The sequence below is a fragment of the Antechinus flavipes genome, chromosome 4, assembly GCF_016432865.1.
Source record: "Antechinus flavipes isolate AdamAnt ecotype Samford, QLD, Australia chromosome 4, AdamAnt_v2, whole genome shotgun sequence".
NCBI classification, from domain to species: Eukaryota; Metazoa; Chordata; class Mammalia; order Dasyuromorphia; family Dasyuridae; genus Antechinus; species Antechinus flavipes.
The window spans coordinates 146407963-146434948 of NC_067401.1; the positions used below are offsets into that span (position 1 = coordinate 146407963).

The 26986-nt window shown below is 34.8% G+C and overlaps 1 protein-coding gene and 1 pseudogene across 8 annotated transcripts in view; one reads left to right on the forward strand and one right to left on the reverse strand.

Moving 5' to 3' along the window:
• TEX2 (testis expressed 2) overlaps window positions 1-26986 on the reverse strand; it is a 149015-nt gene that overhangs the window by 21712 nt on the left and 100317 nt on the right. For all 8 annotated transcript variants that reach the window (XM_051994975.1, XM_051994976.1, XM_051994972.1 and 5 more), the window contains 3 exons: window positions 18867-19114; window positions 8450-8599; window positions 6701-6800 (listed from right to left, as the gene is read on the reverse strand). In XM_051994975.1, coding sequence (XP_051850935.1) covers window positions 6701-6800; window positions 8450-8599; window positions 18867-19114 — 498 coding nt within the window. The remainder of the gene's footprint in view (window positions 1-6700; window positions 6801-8449; window positions 8600-18866; window positions 19115-26986) is intronic.
• LOC127559211 (tubulin alpha-3 chain-like) lies at window positions 19916-23975 on the forward strand (annotated as a pseudogene).

The window sequence follows — 26986 nt, forward strand, 5'->3', positions numbered from 1 at the left end:
TCCACGGTAATGGACACGATAATAACCCTAAGACACTAAACTCTTCAAAAATGGTTGTAAATAAGGTTCTGCCACTTAAACTGCACCACTGGCAATGAATATAATTCAAATGGAGAGCATCTCATGAGTTCACAGAATATTAGACCTGGAAAGTGAGATCATCTACTTCTCATGTTCTTTCACAGAGGTAAGAATCTACCTACCAGTTAAGGAGGTCTACATATACCTAGTGTTACTCCTGGCTCTATAATTAACCTGACATTAGTTGTTAACATTTTATCAACATTCTTTTGACACAGGACATTTAAACAGAAGTAGGAGATGAACTTCAGTTGGTTGTTATTTGTTCTTGAAGAGAACCAAAATAACATCATTAGAGTCAAGTTAGATCAACCACTGTGGTTGATCAGAACAACATGAGTTTGGAATGCTCTGATCAGACATAAATAGGTCTTATTATAAAGGCTGAGTGAGCTCATGTGCTGCATGGAGACCCGTGGAAGTCACAGAAAGGCCCTGAGCTCCCCTAGAGGAATGAGGTAAATAATGTAATATCACCAGCTGAATGCTGGAAGGGATCTTTAAGACCTTTTAGTCTGATGCTTGAAATTTTAAAGATGAGGAAACTGAGAAACAGAGAAGTCACCTTAGCAGTGAATCATAGAGACAGAATCTGAATCCAGGTCTCTTATTCTTCTCAGCATATCACAAATGCTTCTCTGGACAAGATAGACACGGGATGCTTTACTGGGAAGGACACCCACATTGATAAAATCACAGATCCATTGAAATATGAAAGAAATAAGTGAGTGGATGAAGGCTTAAGAATCTTTAATAAAAGATATTGCCTTGGTTTTTCTACATGTAAAAGGGGACCACTGGGATCATTTCTAGCTCTAAATCTATGGATCCTATATTACTGAGTCACAGCAAGTCATTCTAATGACTATAATAACTTTCTTCGTTTCCCATGAAGGCTATCTATTTTCACACCAGGTACAAATAAAGACCAAATTTCTTCACTGACATAATACAGTAGGTGAAAAGCACCCTGAAAATGTGATCACATGTGACTTTGACAGCTGAGCTCTACTGGTTATGTAACTAGTGACTCAGCACAAGCTGAATCTGAATGATTTCACAACAAAATTAACAATGACAAGAAAGGCTGCTTTTCTATCAGGGATAAATGGAACAAGAATGTGAATTAAAAATGCGGACATAAGAACATTTCATGAGTAGAATCTTTCTAACCCACACGGAATCAAGTGTTACTAAACATATGTAATTACTAATTTTTTAAAAACTCTTACAAGTGTAAAGGATTTTTATACAACATTTAACTAAAAACCACCAAGCTGCAGCTGTCTCCAATCAAGTAATATAAAAAAATTAGAATAAGAGAATCAATTGTTTTTCCATTTTCAGTATGAATGACTTAGTCAATCTTGCACTATCATTGTTGTAGTCTCTTCAGGAATCGCCACTGTATGTTAAAACAAAAGTATTATCTAAATAAGGCAGCAAATGCCATGTTGGCAGTAAGGAGCACAGACCTTGAAGAGCTAGGAGTTCAAATCTTGCCTCAGGCACTCAACTAGCTCTCAGTCTTTGAGTAAGCATATTGTTTGCCTCGGTTTCCTCATCTGTGCCTTGTCTAAAAGGAAATGGCAAACTGCAACATATGCTGCGAAATTCATTAAGAGCACATATTTAGAGTTAGCAGAGGCTTTAGGGATGATCTTATCCACCCCCTACATGTGTAAGAATTAAGAAAATTGAGGACTTATCTAGCATTGTTCAGAGAATAAGTAGAAGATATGGCATTTAAACTCTGGGTCCTCTAACTGCAAATCAAGAGCTCAGAGGACTTTGGTCATTTTTAGCTTCATTTCTCTGAACTATTCAGTTAGCACAAACTAAATTCAGTACCAAGTCACAAGAACAAAAGGAAAAAAAAAACCAAGAGGAAAATGGATGTAGTGTTGTTCATTTAGAACATTTATGTCACAAGATTGGTTGGAACAAGGTAAGTTAATTCTTATTAGTGAAGTCTATGCAAATGAGTGCAAAGCTATTTTTCCAGAGGCTTCAGGGAACTTCAGCTCCTTGAAATGGCATTCCCCTGTTCCTTGCCTAGCCCCCAAACTATAATTCCTCCAGGTCTAATGGTGTCTCTTATGGTTCCCTTGCCATTGGGGTGATCTAGCCTGGTGAATCAAGTTCTAAGACACATTCTTGCTATTGCCAATCCCCAAAGTAAATCCCGCACGGGCCTTCCTAAGTCTCTGTCTCCTACTATTTCCCTTCTCCCTTCTCTACTATTATTAAGACATCACAGATTAAGAGCTGAAAGGGAACTTAAAAGCCCAACCTTCTTTTCTAGTTAAGATTCAGAATTTAGATGACCTGCTTAAAGTCATCAAAGAAAGTAACTTGACTTAGGTCTTCTGCCCTTACATCCAAGCCCCTTTCCATTACACTATAGAACCAACTTCTCCTCATCTTAGACTTGTTTTCTCTTATTTACCTTTCATTTGACTTAAACCTAACTTCCTTCTTAAAAGACCAAGATCACTTGGCACAATTTCCAAGGGTGACTGACTGCTTTCTTTCCACATGGCATGAGGAGCCACTGCAACTTTCTGACTCTCACATTGCCTCAACTGCTTATACTCTCAGTCTTGTCCAGATCTTTGTTGCTGTCATACTTCAAGGCAATTTCAAGATCCTCCCTGTGTCAATTTTCTTTTTCATTCCAATCCCTGTTTTTCTCTTCCAACATCGTGGCTTCCCCCAGAATTTCAGTTCCTAAAATCTGTCTCTCATCAGCCATGCACAAGAACTTTGGATGCGCCTATTTCCCCCATCAAATTAAATATATACACCAGGAATCAGAGAGGATACTTCTACCTTTGGTCAAACATTCCAATGTAAACTAAAACCAAATTTAATCTTCTAATCTTTCCAGAGCAATTTATCTAATAAAAAAAGAAATACCAATAAGCAAGCAAATACAGAAATAAACTGGATCTAAAGTCTTATCTATCCAAAGTAATAACTCCCTTAGAGTCAAGGTTTACTTACACTTTTCTTTCTATTTATGGAAATAAACACATATACTTATATAAAGTGAAAAAACTCCTATAATAATGTAGTCTGCAGACTACATTGTATTAATTTATCAATATCTAATCCAATTCAACAATTTAATCTGAAATCATAAATTGTGGAAGGGTTTTTTTTTTTTTTTTTTTTTAATGCAACACAGAAGACTTAGATATATAAAGAGAACATTCACTAACTGGAAGTTAGTTCCAATAGTTCTCTAAAGAAGAATTAATTTCTTCAAAGATTCATATCAAGAAATAACGTAAAGTCTGCAAATTATATATGGTGACTATCATTCATTTCCAATAGGACAATTTTTACATGCTATATATTCAATAAGAATTCAGAGGGGAAGCAAAGTGGCTTGTAGAGTGCTTGTTCGTCTTGGTATCAGGAAAACCTGAATTCAAATATTGCCTCAGACATAATTATGCATGTGACAGTGGTGAAATCAATTAGTTCTTCTGGACCTCAGCTTCTTCAAGTGTAAAATAGGGATGTTATTTACTTCACAGGCATGTTGTGAGGATCAAATGACTTAAAGTGCTTTGCAAACTTTAAAGCACTGTACAAATGCTGGTTATTACAGGATCTTTCCAAAGAATTGTTAGCCCCCTTCTCTGGTCCTGTCTCCACTAGAAAATGCTACTAATTAAAAAAATGCACACAGTTTTAGAAGACCTCTAAGGATTTGTAAAATACTGCATTTTTAAAGAATACCCACTTTAAAAATCATTAGCTACTTTAAAAGGGTGTCCCTCTGCTGGTCACAAACTCAGAAGGTTGATGATTAATTAATAATTTGGCTCTAGCTAAAACAGAGAAGGCAATCTTTGAAGGATTAGATCATATCAGAGAAAGGGAAGAAAACTAGTTTATTTTTCTTTCTATTTATGGAAATAAACACATATACTTATATAAAGTGAAAAACTCCTATAATAATGTAGTCTGCAGACTACATTGTATTAATTTATCAATATCTAATCCAATTCAACAATTTAATCTGAAATCATAAATTGTGGAAGGGTTTTTTTTTTTTTTTTTTTTTAATGCAACACAGAAGACTTAGATATATAAAGAGAACATTCACTAACTGGAAGTTAGTTCCAATAGTTCTCTAAAGAAGAATTAATTTCTTCAAAGATTCATATCAAGAAATAACGTAAAGTCTGCAAATTATATATGGTGACTATCATTCATTTCCAATAGGACAATTTTTACATGCTATATATTCAATAAGAATTCAGAGGGGAAGCAAAGTGGCTTGTAGAGTGCTTGTTCGTCTTGGTATCAGGAAAACCTGAATTCAAATATTGCCTCAGACATAATTATGCATGTGACAGTGGTGAAATCAATTAGTTCTTCTGGACCTCAGCTTCTTCAAGTGTAAAATAGGGATGTTATTTACTTCACAGGCATGTTGTGAGGATCAAATGACTTAAAGTGCTTTGCAAACTTTAAAGCACTGTACAAATGCTGGTTATTACAGGATCTTTCCAAAGAATTGTTAGCCCCCTTCTCTGGTCCTGTCTCCACTAGAAAATGCTACTAATTAAAAAAATGCACACAGTTTTAGAAGACCTCTAAGGATTTGTAAAATACTGCATTTTTAAAGAATACCCACTTTAAAAATCATTAGCTACTTTAAAAGGGTGTCCCTCTGCTGGTCACAAACTCAGAAGGTTGATGATTAATTAATAATTTGGCTCTAGCTAAAACAGAGAAGGCAATCTTTGAAGGATTAGATCATATCAGAGAAAGGGAAGAAAACTAGTTTATTTTTCTTTCTATTTATGGAAATAAACATATACACCTATATAAAGTGAAAAACTCCTATAATAATGTAATCTGCATTACAGTACAAATATACCAGAAACAACTTGTATTAATTTATCAATATCTAATCCAATTCAACAATTTAATCTGAAATCATAAATTGTGGAAGTTTTTTTTTTTTTTAATGCAACACAGAAGATTTAGATATATAAAGAGAATATTCACTAAAAAAAAAAAATCACTTCTGAAAAATTTGAAGCATATGTTTAATGAGTATTTTCCCATGCTTTTTGCGTTATTTTAGCCCCAAGATCAAAGCACTGGTTCACTAACAGATGTGTATCTTTTCTTAATCATTCAGAGTTTGCCTCAATTCTGGAAGCCTTGGGCTCCCACCTGACTGATACATATTGGCTGTGGAGCTCTGGGCAAATCATGTAATCCTTTTCAGGACAGCTAACCCTTCAAAAGAACAGGTGGTAGGTGGAAGGAATTTTCTCACTTGGAATCCCCAGGTTGGGTGATGACTGGAAAAGCATTCATTATGTATGTGAATCTCTTAATTCATTTGGATCCATGATTGTTTAACCCAGTGAGAATAGACAGATCTCCTAAATGACAGAACTGATAGTTATCTGTAGACTGGTTCCAAACAACCAGATTCTTAGCCCATTGAAAGTTAAGTGTGATACCCCAGATAGTCTCCAAGTTTTGGGGGGGTATTTCAAAATAAACATTTTTAGGATAATAAGCATTATATAGCATTAAGTCCCATGTAATACATGTTTTAATATGTTTATCTGAATTTTGAGAAATAACAATATAAATAAATACTACAAATTAATTAGCTATGTTGATTTTTTTTTAAATGATGCAAAAATTGTGAACTCAGATGGTGGAAGATAACAATTTCCTTGAATATATATATAATGCCACTGTTGCTTAAAAGGCTACTTTTGGATAAACTGAACATGCTTCTTTTCTAGATTCACTTTTTACTCATATGCATAAACATGTTTTTGGTATAATACAGCTTCTCAACATCTTTGGGGAGAAAAATCACAAAAATAAAATGAAATGACATTTTAAGGAATTGCATATATTATTTTAAAATGTTAGATAGCTCACAAATGAAATAATAACCATGCCAAAACACATCTAGCTCCTAATGTAACTTTGGAGGCATTATAAATAAAGAGCCTCAAGCAGGGGGGAAAAAAACAAACATTCTATATGGATTAAGTTTTACTGTACTAGATTCAGCTAAATTCTGAAAAATGTTCACATGGCTGTCCCAAAATATAAATACTGTTTTTTAATATTATGCAAAAAAAATTTAAACAATAGCGAGTTCCCTGATTCCAGTGGTAATCTAAGCAACTTGTTCCCAGTTACACAACTTGAATATGTCAGAGGCCAGATGTGGACACAGGGGTTCCTGACTCCGGGACTGGTCACCTTTCCATTATGCTATGCTACCTCCCATTATTAAACCATCATTATTATCAAAAATACCTTTTATTACCATCTGGCTCCCACCCCCTCTTTCTTTCCCCAAGAATGATGGAAATAGCATAACTGCTATATTCTATAAATCAGATACCTGAAGATCTTTCTCTAACTTAAGAGGGTTTGGATGTTTTTAAAGGTGAATTTTGTCTTAATATCAAAAATAATCAACTAGTTAAGAACATACCTACATGTTTCTTTCAAAAACTGAAATCCTACTACCTTAAAATGCAATCTGACGTTCATGCAGAAATCCTGCAGCCAGCACAGACAACCCTCACCTCTTACATTAAACGAAAATTACCTTGGTGATCAATGTATGGTTTGAAGGCCTGAAGGATTTTTGGCACAGCTACTCCCATGTCAAGTTCCGTCAGTGTTAGCTCATTCATAAAGTATGGGAGCTAGGAAGGAAGTGGACAAAGGAAGGAGACAAATTAGAAAACTTAACCATTATTTTCCTATATTTTGCTAAGATAAGGAGGAATCAAGCTCCCCATGAACTTATAGGTTAGGAATGGTAGGAGTGAAGAAGATTCAGGGGACATTTGCCCACGAGACAAATTTTCAATGACAGGGTTGTTATCTAATATCACTATCATGGCTACTATAATTTCTCAAGGCTTCCATTTCCTTGTCCAATGGGATGGACAACTCTTTAAAACTAGAGTCATCAAGTGGCACAATGGATATTGTTAACAAAGTGTAATTTCTGCCTTAGCCATGTGACTCTGAGTCCCTATTTGTCTCAGCTTGCTCATCTGTAAAATGGGGATAATGATAGCACCTTCTTCCCAGGGCTGTTGTGAGAATTAATGAGATAATATATGTAAAGTGCTTTGTAGATCTTAAAAAACTGTATAAATGCTAATATTGCTACCATGGCTACTACTCTGAGTTACAGAAGTTCCAATCTACATTAGTAGAAAGCATTACTTTTGCCACTGAAAAAACCAGGTCTCAGGTATAGTCCTCCCTCCTTTCTTCCCCTTTAAGTACTGCTGCTTTTTCCAGCTCTTGTGGCTGACTAGTACAGTCTCTGAGAATCCTGGGTATCCTCCCATGTCATGAGGAGGCAGAAGAGGAGAATCTCAACATTAGCTCTCTCTCCCCCTCCCCCCAAAAAAGGAATTATGTAAGCTAAATTAACCTGTGGTAAACACAGAATTTTTCCAAAGCCAAACATGTGTTAGATTCTCTATGTTATTACTCCCCTCAACTAGAGAGGATAATTAAGCGCTGTCTGCCCATAGGGGAAAAAAACTGTTAAAAAGATAAGAGAATCACTCCTTGGAAGGAGGAGTAAGATTAAAAGTACAGAACAGATATTCCTTCCACAAGTATTTATCATCCTTTATCACTGTCAGAGCTGGAAAAGACCCCAGAGATCATCTAATACAAACCTCTCATTTTACAGACACAGATAAAATGAAACCAGAGAAGGGACTTAAAATAATAGTTGTCATTGATAACAGTACTTGAAACTTTGTAAAACACTTTCTATATATTGTCCCATCTGACCTTCAGAGCCACCACATGATGCAGACACAGTATGTATCATCATCTTTTTATAGATAAGGAAAGGAAGCTTTAAAGAGGTTCAATGACTTTCCAGGGGACACAAAGTAAAGGTATCTTGAAGTGGGATTTGAACTTGAGTTTTTTCCAGAATTCAAGTTCAGTAAATGCCTTTCACCACATCTTGCTGCCTTTGAAGAACAGGAACTGACCTGTCCTTCACTTTGCTAGTGGCAGAGGTAATACTGAAATAGGATGGATCCTTTTTTCATCCTAAGACACTGTATCAATAGTGATGATTAGGTTCCTCACTGTACAGGAGAGTGAGGTAGAGCTGAAACTGGACTACATGCTCTCCTTCTTGCAAGACTCTGATCATAATTACCTTTAACCTACAGTATGGGACTAGCATTATTAACTTTTTGGCTTTGGTCATTTAGGAGATTATAGTACAAAAGTTTTGTATTGGGAGGATGGAAATCTTCGCAAAATGAAATTGAACTATAGAGAATATTATTCTGCATGAAAATAATACCTTTATTTTACTGAGTTTCATTTGGATTTTCTTTGACACTAAGTGAGACCAATATTTCTCTCCTAGAAAGTCCCAAAATATTCTTCCGAGCAAGGCGTTGACCCAGGCTTCCTGTTCTTCTTCTTCTTGAGGCTGGGTCTCTGGTGTCAACTGGCAAAAGATTACAAGGTCAAAACCAGTTAGATGTCTATTGTAGAATAGAACATAAGCTTCCACTCTATAGGCAGTCAACTACTTTCAGAGATCATAATATGAGCCCATTTTTATTATGAATGGCAAGTACAATATCATATAGGGAAAATAGAAATACCTCTCTCTCTCTCTCTCTCTCTCTCTCTCTCTCTCTCTCTCTCTCTCTATATATATATATATATATATATATATATATATATATTCCTATACCATCCTACTAATCAGTCATTGATGAAAGATTATAGCAGTTTCTTCTTATGGTCTGTTTTTTCCCCCTCTAGATCTGCTTTTAAAATGGCTATATATTTTGTACTAATATTTCAATACTTTGATATACTCGCTAGCATAGGCATTTCTCTCTCCATCAGTATAGCACATTACATCCATGGATTCTCATTATGTGGCTCTTGTCCACACTTTCCCATAATGTCTCTATAGAGAATCTGTTCAATACATTGGGAACTTTTCTTTAGGTCTTTCAACATTCTGTGGGTAGCAATACAGTACTGGGAACAGCTGTTATCTCTTGCTTTTATTAGTTAACTAAACCACTTCCTTTGAAGTTTCCTATTATTTTGTACTTAAGAGTTTCTAGACCAATTGCCCAGAATTTAAAAAAAAAAAAAAAAATCAGAAATCTTAACCTCTTTTTCTTTTGCTCTAAGCTGCTCAGGAATAAGAATGAATTTCTTACTTTTATGATTCTCTGAATAGCTAATTCTTGTATTCTGGCATACTCTTTATAAAACAAGTTTCCTCAGCATCTCTGAAAATTCCATCTTTTCTAGGAAAAAGAAGCGTCCCTGAATTTTAAAAAGGGCCACATGTATCTCTTCTTGTCTATGGAACTTCCATACCCATTATCTCCCAGGAACCTTGTTTCTCACAAAACTAAACACCAACTTAATCCTAGTTCATGTGAAGTGAGAAATAATTAGATTTATATCTGATTACCCTTCTCTGCCCAATGAAGTTAAATAAGAGCTTCTGCCTAAGCTAATAAAATGGTGGGCTTCCTAGGGTGGAGTACATTTTCAGGGATGCACAGACCATAGGTCTTGGGTATAGCAGGTTAAAGAGATCCATAATGAATGAATCTGCTGGTTGTGCCTGCCCTCCTGTTAGTTGCAAGCTATTATATACAGGCCTATAATAAGTATATACATTATGACTTCATCATCAGAAGGTAGATCCGCTCTATGTCCTGTGCATTCCAGGTGAGAACTCAGACCAGTGGTAACTGTTTTATAAGGTTCAAGGTCTTCTCTGTCAGAACTTAATACATTGCTCTGCACAATTATTTAAATATTAGCTACTGCTTTGTAGAGTGAGATCACTTAACAGTTTGTTAGGTGGCTCAAGAGCTGGAAAATCTGGATCATCTTTCTTCTTGTATTCTTTCAGATTTTAGCAGACTGCTTGATTTTTTTGCATGTTTGGTCCAATTTATGTTTGCTGATGTGTCATTTTAGTCAAATCAGACTCCTCATGACGCCATTTAGAGTTTTCTTGGCAAAGATACTGGAGTGGCTTGCCATTTCCTTCTCCAACTCATTTTACAGATGAGGAAACTGAAGCACATAGTGAAGTGACTTATTCAGGGTCATACAGTTAGTGTTTGGAGTCAATTTTGAATTCAGGCTTTTCTAACTCTAGAATCAATGCTCTCTCCACTGTGTTACCTAGTTGCTATTATGTTTACTTTCATACATTCATATGTCATGTAATCCTCTAAATAAATTCAACTTAGAGATCTTATTAAGATCAAAGAAACTAAAACTAGAAGAGAAGTTCCTTCACAGATAGTGAAACTGCAGCCCAGAGAAAGCAAGTCCCTTGCTAAAGCTAACAAGTAGCAGTTAGGTTCAGTACTAAGTCCTTCTGATTCCCAATACACTTAGTTTTCATTCTTCTCGAAGTAGTGGTCTAACTACACTCTTGTCTGTTTTCAGAACAAAAGGCAGACTACATCAATCAATGGACACCAAATGATTAAATCCTTCAGTTAATACTGCCATGCTCCTTCTCCCCATTTAAAGAAGGGGATTTTTTTTAATGGAATAACCTCCCATCACTCACAACTCACTGACTCCCACAGGTCAACAGATCCCTTCCCCATCTTTTTTTTTTTTGTCCCAGTCATTTCCACCCCAAAATATGATGATGACAAATGAAGAAGAAGAAGGTCTCAACATTTATGTCAAAGATGATGATATATTCACAAGCCCAGCAATGTTTTTAATGTGATTAACTTTTTTAAAACATTAAAAAATTATTGTAAATACAAAAAAAAAAGATGATGATATATTCACAAGCCCAGCAATATTTTTAATGTGATTAACTTTTTTAAAACATTAAATAATTATTGTAAATACAAAGTTATTTGTATTTATAAATAAAAATACTATTCTCAGAATTTTTATTAGACTGCATACATTTTAAAATATTTTAGGGACTAGTGGGGCATTTAATCTATTTTTTATCATAAAAGCAAAAACTGGTGATAGTGAGAAAAACAAGGCATCCCTTATCAGATACAAATTTGGAATCAGGTACAAGAAACAGTACCACTGTTTATCCTTTATGACAAGGACATCTACAGAGTATGCAAAGCATACAGGTATGAATATAAAACAACATCTAACTATCTTGTTTACAAGCTAAAAAATTTCTAAGTCATAAACTGGGAATGACATCAGAATGACTTTTTTAAAAGAACTGTTTTTAAAAACTCACTATTTCTATGTCTTATGCTTTACTAATAAAAATCACTTTTGTACCACTAAGCTGAATTTAACTCACTTTATTTATTTGTTTGTTTGTTTATTTGATGCAGCAATTGGGACTTTGATGCAGCTAGGAAGTGTTAAGTGTCTGAGGCCAAATTTGAACTCAAGTCCTCCTGACTTCAGGGTTAGTGCTCTATCGAATGTGCCATCTAGCTGCCCCTTTAAATCACTTTAAAGGCCATTTGAAGAGGGTTTTTTTTTTTTTTTGGGGGGGGGGGAGAAATATAATGTATATGCAACGAACAAGAAATCTTTTTTCTCATTTATTTATCCAGTTCTTTTTTTTTTAATTTTATAATAACTTTTTATTGACAGAACCCATGCCAGGGTCATTTTTTTTTTTTTTTTTACAACAGTATCCCTTGTACTCGCTTCTGTTCCGATTTTCCCCCTCTCTCCCTCCACCCCCTCCCCTAGATGGCAAGCAGTCCTATATATGTTAAATATGTTGCAATATATCCTAGATACAATATATGTTTGCAGAACCAAACAGTTCTCTTGTTGCACAGAGAGAATTGGATTCAGAAGGTAAAAATAACCCGGGAAGAAAAACAAAAATGAAATTAGTTTACATTCATTTGCCAGTGTTCTTTCTTTGGGTGTAGTTGCGTCTGTCAATCATTTATCAATTGAAACTGAGTTAGGTCTCTTTGTCAAAGAAATCCACTTCCATCAGAATACATCCTCATATAGTATCATTGTTGAAGTGTATTTATCCAGTTCTTTTAAATCTCTTGGTTCCTGTGGGCAGGACTGAAATGACATTTTGATGCAGCTTTTTCTGGCTTTTGCTACACTACAGCTGATACAGAGTTAGGAAACACTGTGCAGATCAGTCATGCTTATATTTTTGCATTATGATCAAGCAAGCAATTACCATTTAATTTAACTCCTACTTATAAGACACTATGCTAGATACAGCATCTCTAAGTGTTAGTGATACAGATATAAGAATGAATTAGTCTCTGCCCTAAAGAAATTTACATTCTAAAAAGGGAAACAACATGGATATGTACCTATATAGATAGAGTACGTACAATATCCCTTCAAAGTACAAACAAGATTACTGTAGAGGAGAAGATGCTGACTTCTGGGGGACATAGGAAAAGTATCTTAAAAAAGATGATGCTTGAGCTAAGTTTTGAAGGAAGGTAGAGAAGTAACTGACATTAAAAAACACAATACCATAGGATGGAAATTAAGTAAATGTTCATCAGTTGGAGAATGGTTGATTGAGTTGTGGTATTTGAATGTAATGGAATAATATTGTTCTATTAAAAAAAATGATGAGCAGGCTGATTTCAGGAAAAATTAATATAAAATCATGCTGAATGAAGTGAGCACAACCAGAAAAACATTGTATATAGAAACAGCAATTTTGTGTGATGATCATCTATGACAGACTTAGCTTTTCTTAGAAATAATGATCCAAAATAATTTCAATAGTCTTTGGACAGAAAATGCCAGCCATATTCAGAGAGAGAACTATGGAGATGGAATGCTAAATGTGGATCAAAGCATAGTATTTTCACCTTTGTTTTTTTTTTTTTCCCTTGTGTTTTTTTCCCCCTTTTGATCTGATTTTTCTTGTACAACATGACAAATAAGGAATTATGTTTAAAAGGATAGTACATATTTAAATATAAGGAGAAAAATTTAGAATATAAAGTTTTACAAAAATATATTTTGAAAACTATCTTTACATGTATTTGGAAAAATAAAATTTTATTTAAAAAAAAAAAAAAAAGAAAATGTCATCCATATCCAGATTGAAATGTACTATTTTCACCTTTTTTTTGTTTTTTTCTTTCTCATGGTATTTTTCCCTTTTGATTTTTCTTTCACAGGATGACTAATATGGAAATATGTTTAAAATGATTACACATGTATACCAAGCACTTGATAAAGCTATAAGCAGCAACAGGCATTTGGCCTTCTTTCCTCTCTCTCTTTCCTTCCCCATGTGCTTTTATCATCTCTATAACAGGCTTTCTTAACCAACAAGATGAAAAGGGACACTTATGTGTTCTTAGAGGAAGCTAGGAGGCATAGAGGATTTGCCTCTCTACTTCAGTTTCTTCAACCGCAAAATAGGTATCATAATAGCTGCTATTTTACAGCATTGTTTTAAGCATCAATTGAGATCACATCTGCTGGCATAGACTCAGGATATCCTTGTACCACACCCTTTTTCTTTTTTTCCTCAGTGATCTTTTCATTAATTCAAGCAGGTTCTCAAATCTCACCTTCAAGAATCTCCTTAACTCTCATATTAGGATTGTTATTCTCCCGCAAATTAGTTTTGCCAAAGTATAGATACTTCCCAAATTCCTCTTTCCTCTAATGCAATGTACTTTCCCCTATTCATGCACAAACCAGACCCTGTACTTAGACATCTGTTCAGTCTTTGCTTATTTTTCCAGAGTCCCTTTATCAACTATAAGTCACTAGCACTTCTTTTTCATCTTATCCTTTCCAGATACATGTCTTTTTTTTTTTTTAAAACTCAGATAAAGCATCACCTTCTCTGTGAAGCCTGCTCTGATTTCTCCAATTCAAAATGTTCTTTTCTTTCCCAAGGATTAATGGAGTCCTGTCTCAATTTCCCTCTTACAGCCATCACTCATGATCACCTCTTCTATTTATGGATACCTAATGTATCACTCCAGGAGAATTCTCTTTGAGGACAGTGGCTGATTATTTCTATTAGTGCCCATAATACAACAACAAAGGTCTGTGTCTGCATTAATATTGTCTCCAATTATTAATCCTTGAAGAAAAGAAGCTCCCTAAAGTATTCATGGCACAGAGTGTAACAGTCACATAAGCACAAGGCCTCTAAATACAAAGAATTCACAGGATTACAGATTCAGACTGAAAGGGACTTTAGAATTACATAATACAACCCTTTCATTTTACAGAGAAGGAAACAGGTAAAAAGAAATTACATGACAGTACTGTGTGAACTTAGCTCCTCTTTAAATTCATTATTGTGTCCAATGAGCCATGCTATGCTATCTGATGTAACAGGCTGAAAGAATCAAACCATTTTCTTGAACTAAAGTATGAAAGCTGAAGTAATTTGTAAATCAGAAACAAAATATTAGAGCTGGAAGGGACATCTGAGATCATCTAATCTAATTCTTTTCAATTTATAGAAGGCAGCTGAGGCCCAAAGCAAGGAAGTAACCAAGCTGGTTAGAGCTTGGCCAGACAAATCTAAGTTTTATTCTGCCTTTGTGCTCCATCCATCATCCCTCTGACAAGAAGTGGGAGGCATGCTTCATCATCAGTCTCACAGAATTGTGGTTAGGCACTGTATTTGATGAATTAAGTCATTCAAAACTGTTTCCTTTACAGTATTGTTGTCATTGTATAAATAGTTCTAATTTAGTTCATGTGATCCAAGCAAGTCATGCCAGGTTTTTAAAAATCTATCTTTTTCATCATTTCTCATGGTACATAATATTCCATTATGTTTGTATACCATACTTCATTCAACTACTCTTCAATGGATGTTCATTTTATTTCCAGTTCTTCCCTATAATAAAAAAAGTGTTGTTCTAAATATTTTATGAGTCTCTCTCCTATTTAATCTCTTTGGAAATATATGTCTAGTAATTGGGATCTGGATCAAAGGATATGTAATATTGAGTTCCTTTCAAGATATGTAGTTGCAGACTTTCCTAGAATGGTTTGAACCAATTCATACCTCTATGAATTGGTCTTAAATATTTTTATTAATTCCTTAAATAGCTTATATATCAGATATTTATCAGATAAAATTGTTGCAAAGATTATTTCTCAGTTAACTTATTCACTCTAGCTATATTTCTTATATGCAAGAACTTTTCAATTTTATGTATCAAATTTCCTGTTCATTTACTGAGATCATCTCAGTATTTTGGTCAAAGATTCCTCTTCTCCTTATAGTTGTAAATTCTCCTTGCTACCTACATCTTTTTAAAGAATATGATCTTTTCTATCAAGATCATGTACTTATTTGGAGATTATTGTGCTATGTGATGTGAAATGCTGGTCTAAGCCTCATTTTAACCAGACTGCTTTCTAGTTTTTCCAATTTTTATTTTTTAAATAGCATTTATCCTAGTAGTTGGTGTTCTTGGATTTATCAAACACTATGTTACAATTCGGTTTGCTTCTGGATCATGTATATTCCATTGATTAACTCTTCTATTTTGTAACCATTACCATTTGCAAAATGGAAGGAGGTATTTTTTCATAATTCTTTCAAGCTAAGCTTGGTCCTTAAAATCTCATAGCATTCAGTTATTGGTTTGTTTTTTTCCCCTTCTTTACATTGCTGGTATGTACATATGTGTATTTTGTACATATTCATTTATAATTGTACACACAACAATCATGCACAGATATATCATACAGAAAAATTTTAAATATAACATACATATATTTTTTCCCCTGGTTCTTATTACTTTTTTTTACATCATTCATATAAATCTCCCCATACTTTTCAGTATCTCTTATAACACAGCCTTTTATGTTAATGGATCACAATTTGTTTATCAATTCCCTAATCAACAAGTACCTACTTTGTTTCTAGCTTATTTTTTTTTAGTTCTAAATAAAGAGCTGCTATAAAAGTATTGTTGTATAGGAATCTTTTTTTTTCTCCCTATTTTTTTGGTCAATCACTTTATGAGATATATGGTTATGAGAAGAATCTTTAGGTCAAAGGACATAGGCATTTTAGTCATTTTCTTGGCATAATTTCAAGCTGCTTTCCAGACTGCTCAGACTTTTTTGCTTATGTTAGGGTGTCTAACTTTTCCCAACCTTTCTAATATTGATTGTTCCAATCTTTTGTAACTTTGATACTCAGTATGACCTGTTTTAATTTTAATTTAAAATGCTGCCTTAATTTTCATTTTATTATTAATAACTTGAATAATTCATTCATGTAGTTGTTAGTAGTCCAATTATTGTGAGAATTGTTTACTTATATCCTTTGTCCATTTGAGGAATAGCTTTTGGTTTTATATGTGTGCTAGATGTGTACATATACAAATATAGATACATATATGCATATATATATATGGGGAAAGAAAGCAGGAGATTCTTGAGAGGATTGTGGAAAGAAGGGAGATAGAAAGAAAGAAAGGAGGAGAGAGAAAAGGAAAAGGACCATGGGGGAAGAGGGAGGGAGAGAGAGAAAGAGAAAGAAAGATCTTTAAATATGAGACTTTTATTAGTGATATTTGGTACAAAGATTTTTCTTAATTGACAGATTCTCCTTATTCCAGGGGCATTAATTTTGCTCATGCAAAAGTTTTTCATGTCATATAATTAAATTTGTCCTTCATGGCACAATGAATAGAAGCAGGACTTACTTAGTCAGGAAGACCCGAGTTCAAATCCTACATCACATACTTAGCTATATGATCCTGGGCAAGTCAACTTCTCTGTGTCTCAGTTTTCTCATCTGTAAAATGAGTATAATAGCAGCACCTATCTTTCAAGTTTGTAAGGACTGAATGAAACAATACATGTAAAGTACTTTAAAAATCTTAAAGCACCATACAAATGTTATTATTATTTTAAGAATTCATTTCCTAGTCATAGCTGGGAAGGATATTAGATTTGGTTCTTTAAAAGATTTTTATGTATGAAATTGAATATTCTGGTCATGGATCTATTTTTGAGCTGACTGTGAGGCATAAGATGGTAGTAGAAATAGGGATTCTTAATCTCCAAATTTGAGAATATGAAAATGAAGATGTAATTTTTTTCCCATTCGATTTGAGACTCCCTTGTTTATATTGTTCCACTGACCTATTTAACAATTTTTTTGAAACCAGTACTAGTTTTCATAACTACTGCTTTTCAATATAGTTAGAGGTTTGAAAGTATGATTTTCCCTTTTATTTGTACTTTTAAAATTATTTATCTTTTTCTTCTAGATCTTTTTATTCCTCAAAAATTTTACTATTTTGTCCAGTTCTTTTAAATAGCTTTATAATAGGTATGGCACTAAATGTGTAAACTACATTAGGAAATATTGTCATTTTTATTACACTGACAATTCCCCAACAATGAGCAATTAATCTCTCGCCAATTATTTAAATCTCGTGTTTATTTTTACAAACAGTACTTTGTAGCTGTATTCATATAATTCCTATGTGTGTCTGGCTAGCTCTACTCCCAAATAGTTTATACATTTGATTTCTCTTCCTTGATTATAAGTATTTTTGATTTTTTGGAATATATTGAGATTTTTTTTCCCCCTATAAAGATATCTGCTAAATCTTAGGTATTCTTAACTGTGGCTTCTTGACACTGAACTATTTTTTTCTGGGTTGTTCATAGAATCTCTTCTTTTATTTGGGAGCTCTGGATTTTCCCCATGACACATTTCATTGTTTTCAGTTTTATCTAGGAGGTGATTAGCAGATTCTATTTGCACACTGCCCTCTGTAAACAGTTTTCATTTGTGATATCTTTAAATAGGGTACACAGGATTTGTGGGTAGTCGTAGTTTCATTCCTTTGAATTTGTTTTGACATTTTTTGTCATCTCTGGAAATTCTGTTTATTCCATTCTTTTTCAGGGAGTCTACTACTTGGGTAAGGAGCCTTCTGTTCTAGGCTGTTCTCTTCACAATTTTTTCTCTTCTAGAACTCTTAAATTGTGACTCATTTTTAGATTCTTCGTTTGTTTTTTCTGGCCACTCTTGGAGTCCTTGTGATCAAATCAATTATTTTCTTTGAGGCTTGATTTGTACTTGTCACAGTTTTCTAATGTGTTTGGACTTTTGGGATTCTCTTAATTCAAAGTATATATTCACTATGTTTGATGCTTTTTTCTATGATCAAATAGTTTCTGTTTTGGATCTTGGGTGCTGGCGCGAGACTTTTTTTCCTCGTAAAACTGAATGATAATTTGTGGATCCATCCTTAAAAAATTCTTGCTGATTTTACCATGGTCAGTCAAATCAAGTGAGTCAGGGGTCCACTGGGGCCACTTTTGTCTGAGTAAAATAGGTGGCATATTAAAAAGTTTAAAAAACCAACAGTCTAAATGAAGAGCATGAACAAAGGTTATTGCTGGATGCCTGCCACTTAAATGACCTTTAACTCTATCAATTCTAAATAAATTTTAAAAAATTGTTTTTCTAGGAACAGAAATATTAATGCCATACAACTTTAAAATTGCAATTAAAGCATGTAGAACTTGAGGATAAAATAGGGTTCTAGAACCATGTGAATGACAACTTTGATTTGTTTTGGCCCTGAAAAGTTTTGGGTAGCCCTGGATGTAGCTAAGTATACTGGAGACTATAATTGCCCCCAAGGTATCTTATGCTCACATTCATATTCATCTTTACTTATCCCACTTAAACATCTCTCCCTCCCTGTTCCTTAATTAAAAAGAGCAAAAGGAAGAAGCATGGACAGTACCTTTTTGACAGCTGTAGGACTGCTTTCTGCACTCTGTACTGGGCTCCTCTGGGGACTTGGTGGTTCTCTTGGGACACACCTAGCCATATATACCTCATAGTGTAGAAGCATCTTCTGTCGCACACTGCCTGCTAAATCCTTCTGCTTAGTTTGAGACATAAACTCTTCCACGCTGCCTTTGCTGCTGCTGCGACTGTGGGTTAAGTTGCTAGACTGGCTATTGTGCCGGCTGTGTGTAGGCAAGAATCCTGAAAAGCAAAAAATAAATAAAATAAATAAAAATTGAGGCTGTCACAATAAATAGAGTTTATTCATAAAGAAATTTTTGGTGTACGATTAAAATTATTTGTGAGGTTATATAAGCCTTTTGTAATAGAATATACTAGTTTAAATAGGAAACTTGTTTGGAAAAGACAGCTTCAGTTTCTTGACCTCCATGTGATATTCGGCACTGTTGACCACTGTCCCCTTTTCTCTCCTCTGTGTTTTCAAAATCTTTGTTCTCCTTCAACCTGTTTGACAGTTCTTTGGTTTACTTACTAAATCCATCATTTATATCATGCCCATTGTAGGTATATCTAAAGCTCTATCCTGAACTTCCTTCTCATTTGTCTCCATACTCTGTCACTTGATCAAGTTCCATGAACTTAATAATGAACTCTAAAAAGAGGACTCAAAGGTCTAGACATTTGTGCTTATTCTCTTCTATTCTGAGCAACACATTGCACATTTTGAATTGAAAATCCTATAGGTGCATGGGCACACACATACATTTTCTATATTCATTTAAAAAAACCCTAACAAACAAACATTATATATTCTTCCCCAATGTATCATAAACTCCTTGAGGGCAAGACTATCTTTTTTTCCCTATTTGAATCTACAGTTTATCACAATGCTTGGTATATAACAGACACTTAATAAATGTGTATTGTGTTGTATTTCTGTCTTAGAATCTCAACATGATGGCTAGCACATAGTAGGCTCTTAATAAATGCTTGCCAACTGACTTAATTGATTGACATTGTCAACAGGAAACATTCTAGAATATGGATTGGTATGTAGAAGCAGTTTTAAAATAACATACATAGTAAAGAAATGTAAGAAGTAAAGCCTAATACACCACAGAAGTAGTACACACCAGAGGCAAATGTAAAGTAATAAAGAATCTAACATCTGCAAATATGGAGTTCATAGTGAATTCAATAAAGAAAGGAAATTATTTTGGGAAGGCTCATATCATACCTAAGATCTATCATACTGCTAATAGCTTCACTAGTAGCAAAGTAAAACATCTGTTAATATTAAGATTCATTTAGAGCTTACAGAATTTTGCACTGGATAATTTTTAAGAACAAAAAGCTATAATTACAATTTTTGTTGCTTATATCTCATTCATCTCATTTTACTGTTGAGTTTTAAAGAAATTTTAGGATGATATTCATTTTAATACTAAATGAAAATATATGAGTCAATAGAAAATAAGCATTTTGTGTCGAGGTTAATAAAAATCCAAAAGTATATTATTATTCTCATGTAATTCTGGGCAAAATAAAATAAGATTTCTGAAATCCTAAAGGAGATTTTTGATGTAGCCTGAATCAGCATTTACATACCAGGAGATGGCCAACTAAGTGAGTGCTGATTCTCTGACATCGAGCACTTTTCATGCTCGTGGAATCTTTTCCTGAAGTGGAAAGGAAGGGAACCAGGTGACAAAAGCACTTAACATTGGAATTACAAAACTAGAGAAAGTTTTGGCTCTAGTACTTAAAAAAAAAAAAAAGCATTATTCAGAATATTTATTAATAAGTCAACAAGCTCTTACTAAGTGCCCACTCTGAGCTAAGTAATATACTATGTGCTACAGATACAAAGCAAGGGAAAAGACAGTTCAAGTTCTCAAGTGATTCACAGTAGAGATAATATGCAAACCAGTATGTACTAACTTAATATAGACAGGAGAAACAAAGACAGAGGAATCTGAAAGGGAGGGCATTAAAAATTAAGGAGGATGGGACAAATTTTGGACAACAGATCTTCAGTGAGATTTGAAGGAAGCTGAAAAGAAAGACAACCATCTCTCAGGTATGGAGGGACAGTGAGTGAAAGTGCCCTAAGTTGGGAGATGGATTATCATAGGACCATGAAGTGACATTGGGAAAAAGATAGGAGAGAAGTGGAAAGGTAGAAAGTGAATATGAAGGGCTTTAAGAACCAAACAGAGAATTTTATATTTGCATGGAGGCATTAAGGAGCAATTAGATTTTGTTGAATAAGAAGTGATGACATTGTCAGAACAGCATTTCAGGACGATCAATTGGGCAGCTGAATAAGGGAGAAATGGAGTAATAATTTAAAAATAAACACACATGAACATGTGATTTTACAAGGAACAGAGAGGATTGTTTATGAAACAGTTAATTATGTAAGGCGACTTTAAAAAAGTAGGCTAGATTTAATATTTACTGAAAGAATATCAAGATTGACATTAATCTCTCCCAACAATATTCATACTTGTTGACAGCTTAAAAACCACGTGATTCTTTGTGTCCTCTGTCCTCTTTCTAATTGTACTGCTGCTATCAGTCAGTGCAAAAGCACAAAGAGCCTAAGGATGATTTTAAAAACATATTTGATGAGTTGCCATGGCTAAAAAATTTCATCACCAGGTGGTCAGCCTACAACTAATCTGCCTTTCCACACTTAGCCAGAGTAATCTTCATAAAAGTTTCTTCCTCTCCTCTGTTACTAGTTCCCCTATATATTTTGTATTTTCCCATTAGAATGTAAGCTCTTGCAAGGCAGCGATTGCCTTGCTTGCTTGTATTTGTACCCCCAGGGCTTAGCCTAGAATATGGCATGCTGTAATTTTTGTTTTATTATTCATTCCCTCGTTCTGAAAGCTTTTCTAGCATGGTAGAAACTGCCAGGGCTTGTGCTCAGGTGACATTACTTCTGATGACCTATGGTTACCTCCACTTCACGATGAGGCATTGAAAAAATTTTGTGGAACTCAATCTTGACATTCTTACTAAAACAAAAACAGAAGGAAGTTGCAGTTAAATGCAAGGATTAGAGAAGTAATGGAAGGAACTTTATCACATAATTAGCAACGAAAAGAGATACTTGGTCACCAATTTTCTCAAAACTGATGTTAAATATTTGAAAAAAGACCATCAAGAAAATAATAACAGACATTAGCTATTGTAACTAACAAATAATGAAAATATTTACTTAACATTTTAAGGTTTGCAAATATCTCATTTTATGCTCACGATAATCCTGAGATAGGGGTGCCATTATTATTCCTATTTTACAGATGAGGAAAATGAGGCAGTCAGAGGTTAATCACATGGTTAATTATCTAAGTCTGGATTTGAACTCAGGTCTTCTTGACTCTATGTCAGGCTTTTTATCCATTTTGCCACTTGGCTGACTCAACAACTTGGCTGAATTGATAGAGAAATTGAACAAGGGACTCTATAACATACTCTAAATCAAATCCACATTCATTCTGACACTTAAACACTTCAAAAAAAAAGATGAAGCTGGGGTGGTAAAATATACAGGAAAATAAAAAGATTATACATTATACAGAAGCTACAGGACTCTGCATCATGAATTTTCTTTTAAAAAGAAAAATTAGCAGGTGCTGGACATGGTGAGTACCAAATAACCCCACAAAGAATGAAATATTTTATTTGAACAGACAGGAAAAACCTTGTTACTGAAGTGGGAGTTATTCCTAGTTAGCTGTTTATTGTCAGTCAGACCATTGCCTCATCAGGACTAAGAACACTTTGTAAAAACAAAGAAGAAAAATAATGAGAAAAAGAATAGAAAGGCAATGAAATAACTACATTCAGAAATTTAATCAATGTAAATTATTTGCTAAAGAGAGACAGAGAGATAGAGAGAAAGAGAGAGGGCTGCCACGAGCAACACTGGGTAGGAATATAAATTGGTTTGTAAAATTTTGTGGAAAAGGATAATTGACAATTATGGACAGTATCATCTCAAAACAAGAGTGAAATAGTAGAGAGTAAAATCAGTTGAAAGAAGACACAGGGGATTTACTATGTTGGCAGAGACCCATAATCCATCTGAAGTCAACATCTCCCTTCCCATCTTTACACAGTGGAACAACCCCAGTTCCTGAGTGTATTACTATCTATGTCAGTCAGGCAAGAATGCAGATGAGCAATGCCTGCTGGGAATTATATTGCTTAGAGTATAAGACCCAAGCCAGCAGTACCATGTCAAGTGACAGAATCTTGGGGTAGGGGTAACTTCTTCAAAACCTTCTTTAATAAGACAGGATCTGGCAAGCATGCACACAAAGTAGTCTTTATAGACCTGGAGCTGGCTAAGATAGATGACATTTAAATCAGCATCTATAAAAAGCTACTCCTGAGCAGCTGATCTCTGGCAAGAAGGATGCTACTAATAACTACGCCTGGGCAACTATGTTGGAAAGGAGATAATTGATCTTGTATTGGAGCACATTGGCCCACTGTTGGGCCAATGCAGAGTTTCAGGGATTCTTGACAATTCATAGCTTTGGAAGCAGCACCTGCTCAGGTTGTACCTCCCTGTAGATAATGCAGAGGTTTTCTCTTGACTATGGCGAGAAGTCCAAGCCATCTACCCGAGCCCTATAGGTATCCACAGTTGTAAAAGAGGCCTACAATTTTATCTTAACCATTCATACTGCAATTGGGCATAGGGCACTTGTTAGGCCTTCATGGTGGATAATGAAGCAATCTATGATACTGCTGCCAGAACCTGGGTACTGAACTCCCCACATACACCAACCTTAAATAGTTCATTGACAAGATCATCCACAATCACTGTACTTTGATGGTACTCTCAATATGGACTTTCCAGAGTTCTAGATCAATCTAATACCTTATCCCCAATCCACTTCCTACTTATTATTTATTCTTTTTCTATTGTTCCAGCTAAGAGGGCCTATCATCAACAGCTCTTTGTAGCAAAGATCTCTAGTGCCTGCTTTAAGACCTCTAACTTACTACATCATTTCAAGTACATAATCTGTTGCATGATGTACTAACTTCTATCATTACCACAAGACTAAGAAAACCATTCAGTTCATGGAACTCATTAGCTTCAAGGTTAGTTCCAGTTGCCTGTCCCAACTGTTTTTTCCAGTGAAGATCTGGCTAAAGGTAATATGCATGCTAATTAACACAATGGCCAAAGCATAAACCTGTCTAGATCACAAGTATGACCTTATATATGCCAAAAGGGTATTTCTACAATGGTATGTAGATGAAGGCACAAACACAAACTACTTCACATCCAGGAAGATTTGTCTATCCTGGAGAAGAATTGTGAGGAAGCAGGTATAGATTTTATACAGAATAAAAATAAAAATGAGGAATTCTAGAAAGGACTCAGAAATTAAGCTCAACTGGCCTATTCATCTTTCACTTTTCTTACCACCTTAAAATAAAATCTTTTCTTCTTTGCAAAACAAAACAAAAAAAGCACAGCAATACATCCAACTAAGCAGTCTTCTCAAGGGCATCTCATGAATGAAAACAGAAGGAAATATACAAACAAAAAATAGAAAAGACCTATATATAACATTCTAATTAACTTAAATTCTCCTCCAAATATAGTGGAACTACCATAGAGACTACCATCACAACCTCTGAGGTGCTTGTAAAAGGATGAAGAATGGCACTGATGAGAGCAAATCCAAGAAAAAGCTGCTAAATGGACCAAGTAAAAGAGATCTGTGATGGAGGCAACCTGAATATAAGGGCATTGAGGGACTGATATAGAGTATTCCAAATGTCTTAGAACAGTTTTAAGATTTAATAGGACTTACAGCTTAAGACTCCTTTGAGACTTTTGGAACACCATTTAGAAGGTATCTGAAAGAAGGAAAGATACCAAAGGTGTGAGGGAAAATCTTGGACTTGTTAATGACAACCAAGAGAACATCAGTATTCCCCTCACTTATAAGTCCAATCTTCCATCTATACAAAATTTTTAAAAATGGAGGCTTTCACAAATGATAATCAATAAAAGACCACATCTTTAACACTTCACAATTAACTGAAAGATAAAAAGAATATAAGAATCCATTATACTTGCTGCCAGTGATTCTTTAACAAAACAATTTATTTGCTAAGAGTTGAAAAAGGAGGATGGGTTGGAGTATTTTCAGGAAATTACAAAGGTCTTTTTCTATCTCTAAGCTGCCTGTGAAAGCAAAGTCTTATCTTTTCAATATTAACATGCTGCTGAGTGGCAACAAGACTTATAAAACACCACTGACACTAAGGAACTAAACTCACCCAGAGGCAATGGAGAGGTATACAGAGCAGCTACAACATACAACTAAAGAAAAGCTCTAAAGATTCAGCAAGGAGCTATATGACAGGAAGAAAAGACAAATTGGTCATGTGGCAACTACGAAGGACGACAGATAAGAGCAGCAGTGCACTCCAAATGGTACTATCATGATCTTGAAAGAACTCACAGGCCCATATTGTTTCAAACAGATTCTGGCCATACTTCACTTCTCTGTTCCCAACTCTTGGCCCTCTTCTCACCAGTATGACAGAAATCTTGCTGCCCAGAAAGTCCCTTTTACCTCCCCCTCCAGTTTGGAATCATAATCAAAAAAATTCTGTCTGGAAGGGATTTGGAGTCTACTCCTTTAGTCCCATTCACCTTATTATATTCTGTACCAAAGTTCTACCCCCTCCACCTTATGTATATGATCATTTCTTTTTCCTCTTGGTCTGGCCTCTTTGAGGCAGAGAGGAGAGAAAAAATGGGGAAAAAATATAAAGAGAAAGTTTCTCTTTAAGATTCAAAGTATTTTTTTTTTTTAATGGTGCTCAATTTCACTAAAATTTGATGGATTCTGGTGTAAATTTTAATGGAAATAAGATTAAGCTATGTCACACAATTAAATTTTGTGGTGAAATTTCTCTTGATGTTCTTCCCAAAAAATTATTGTCAGGAATTGAGATTTGGCAGCTAGAACATATTTTCTTGTGTCTACTTTATTATTTGTTTTTCAGTCACAGGAATGGAAATTGTTGGGTACAAGAATTCTCTCAAGCATCATACTTAACCTCCCACCTCAAAATTGATAAATTTGCTTTTTTCCCCTCAGGGCTGAGCTCTCAGAATGAAGAGGTATTTGATAATCAAAAAAGTCCAATTCCTATCTCCCAAATTATAACTCAAGGGAAACAGTTGGTGGGACCCTCCAGACATCAATGAAAGCTTATGGGGATTTTCCCTTTCTTCACCAATTAAAAGTGTATGTAAAGTATCTCATCTCCAACATATCTTCTATTTCATTAACCAGAGGTGGCTGGACCTTATAGGCTTTGGAGGATGCTAGACATTTTGTTACTATAATGGCAATAGTGACCAAGTAGATATGTAATAACGGCTGCTAGATGTAGATGTCATCTCTCTTCTTGTCAATGCTATTTTATCTTGTCCTAAAACATAGGGAAACTATGTCAAGAAGGACAGGAATCCTGAAACTGGCACAATGTGTGTTGATTTTCATGCTTTGTGTTAATTTCATTTTGCTTCACTTGAAAGGTTTATGCTGTTGTAATGATTACACAGAGGCTTGTTCAATCTATTGCCTTGAAGGACTCATTGCCCTGGCTCAAAGGAGCTACTGTAGCACTGAGAGTTGTGAGTTTGGTTGGGTCAGGGTCAGTGGACTTGGTAATCTTGAGGCCAGTGGGCTTAGCAACCTTGTAAGCTTTGTAAGCTTGGAATTACTGAGGTTGATGGCCCTGATGACAGACTCTTTGACCTCCTCAGGAATGAGAAACCTTGGGAATCAATAGATATATCCTTCCGTTAAGTGATTCTGGCAGCCTTGGAGTCAAACCTGAGGATGTAGAAACAATGGCATTGAGGGTCTTGTGAGTCTCTACTTGGGCATTGATGACACCTTCTTCAGCTCCTTCTGATTATGCTTCTTAGTGGTGACATGGGCCTGAGAAACTTGGGGTCCATATCTTTAAAATACTCTGAAAGTACTCTCAATCTTTTGATCTGGGTTTCTTAATACCATGTCTGTGCCATTTTCAGGACTGGTTGTG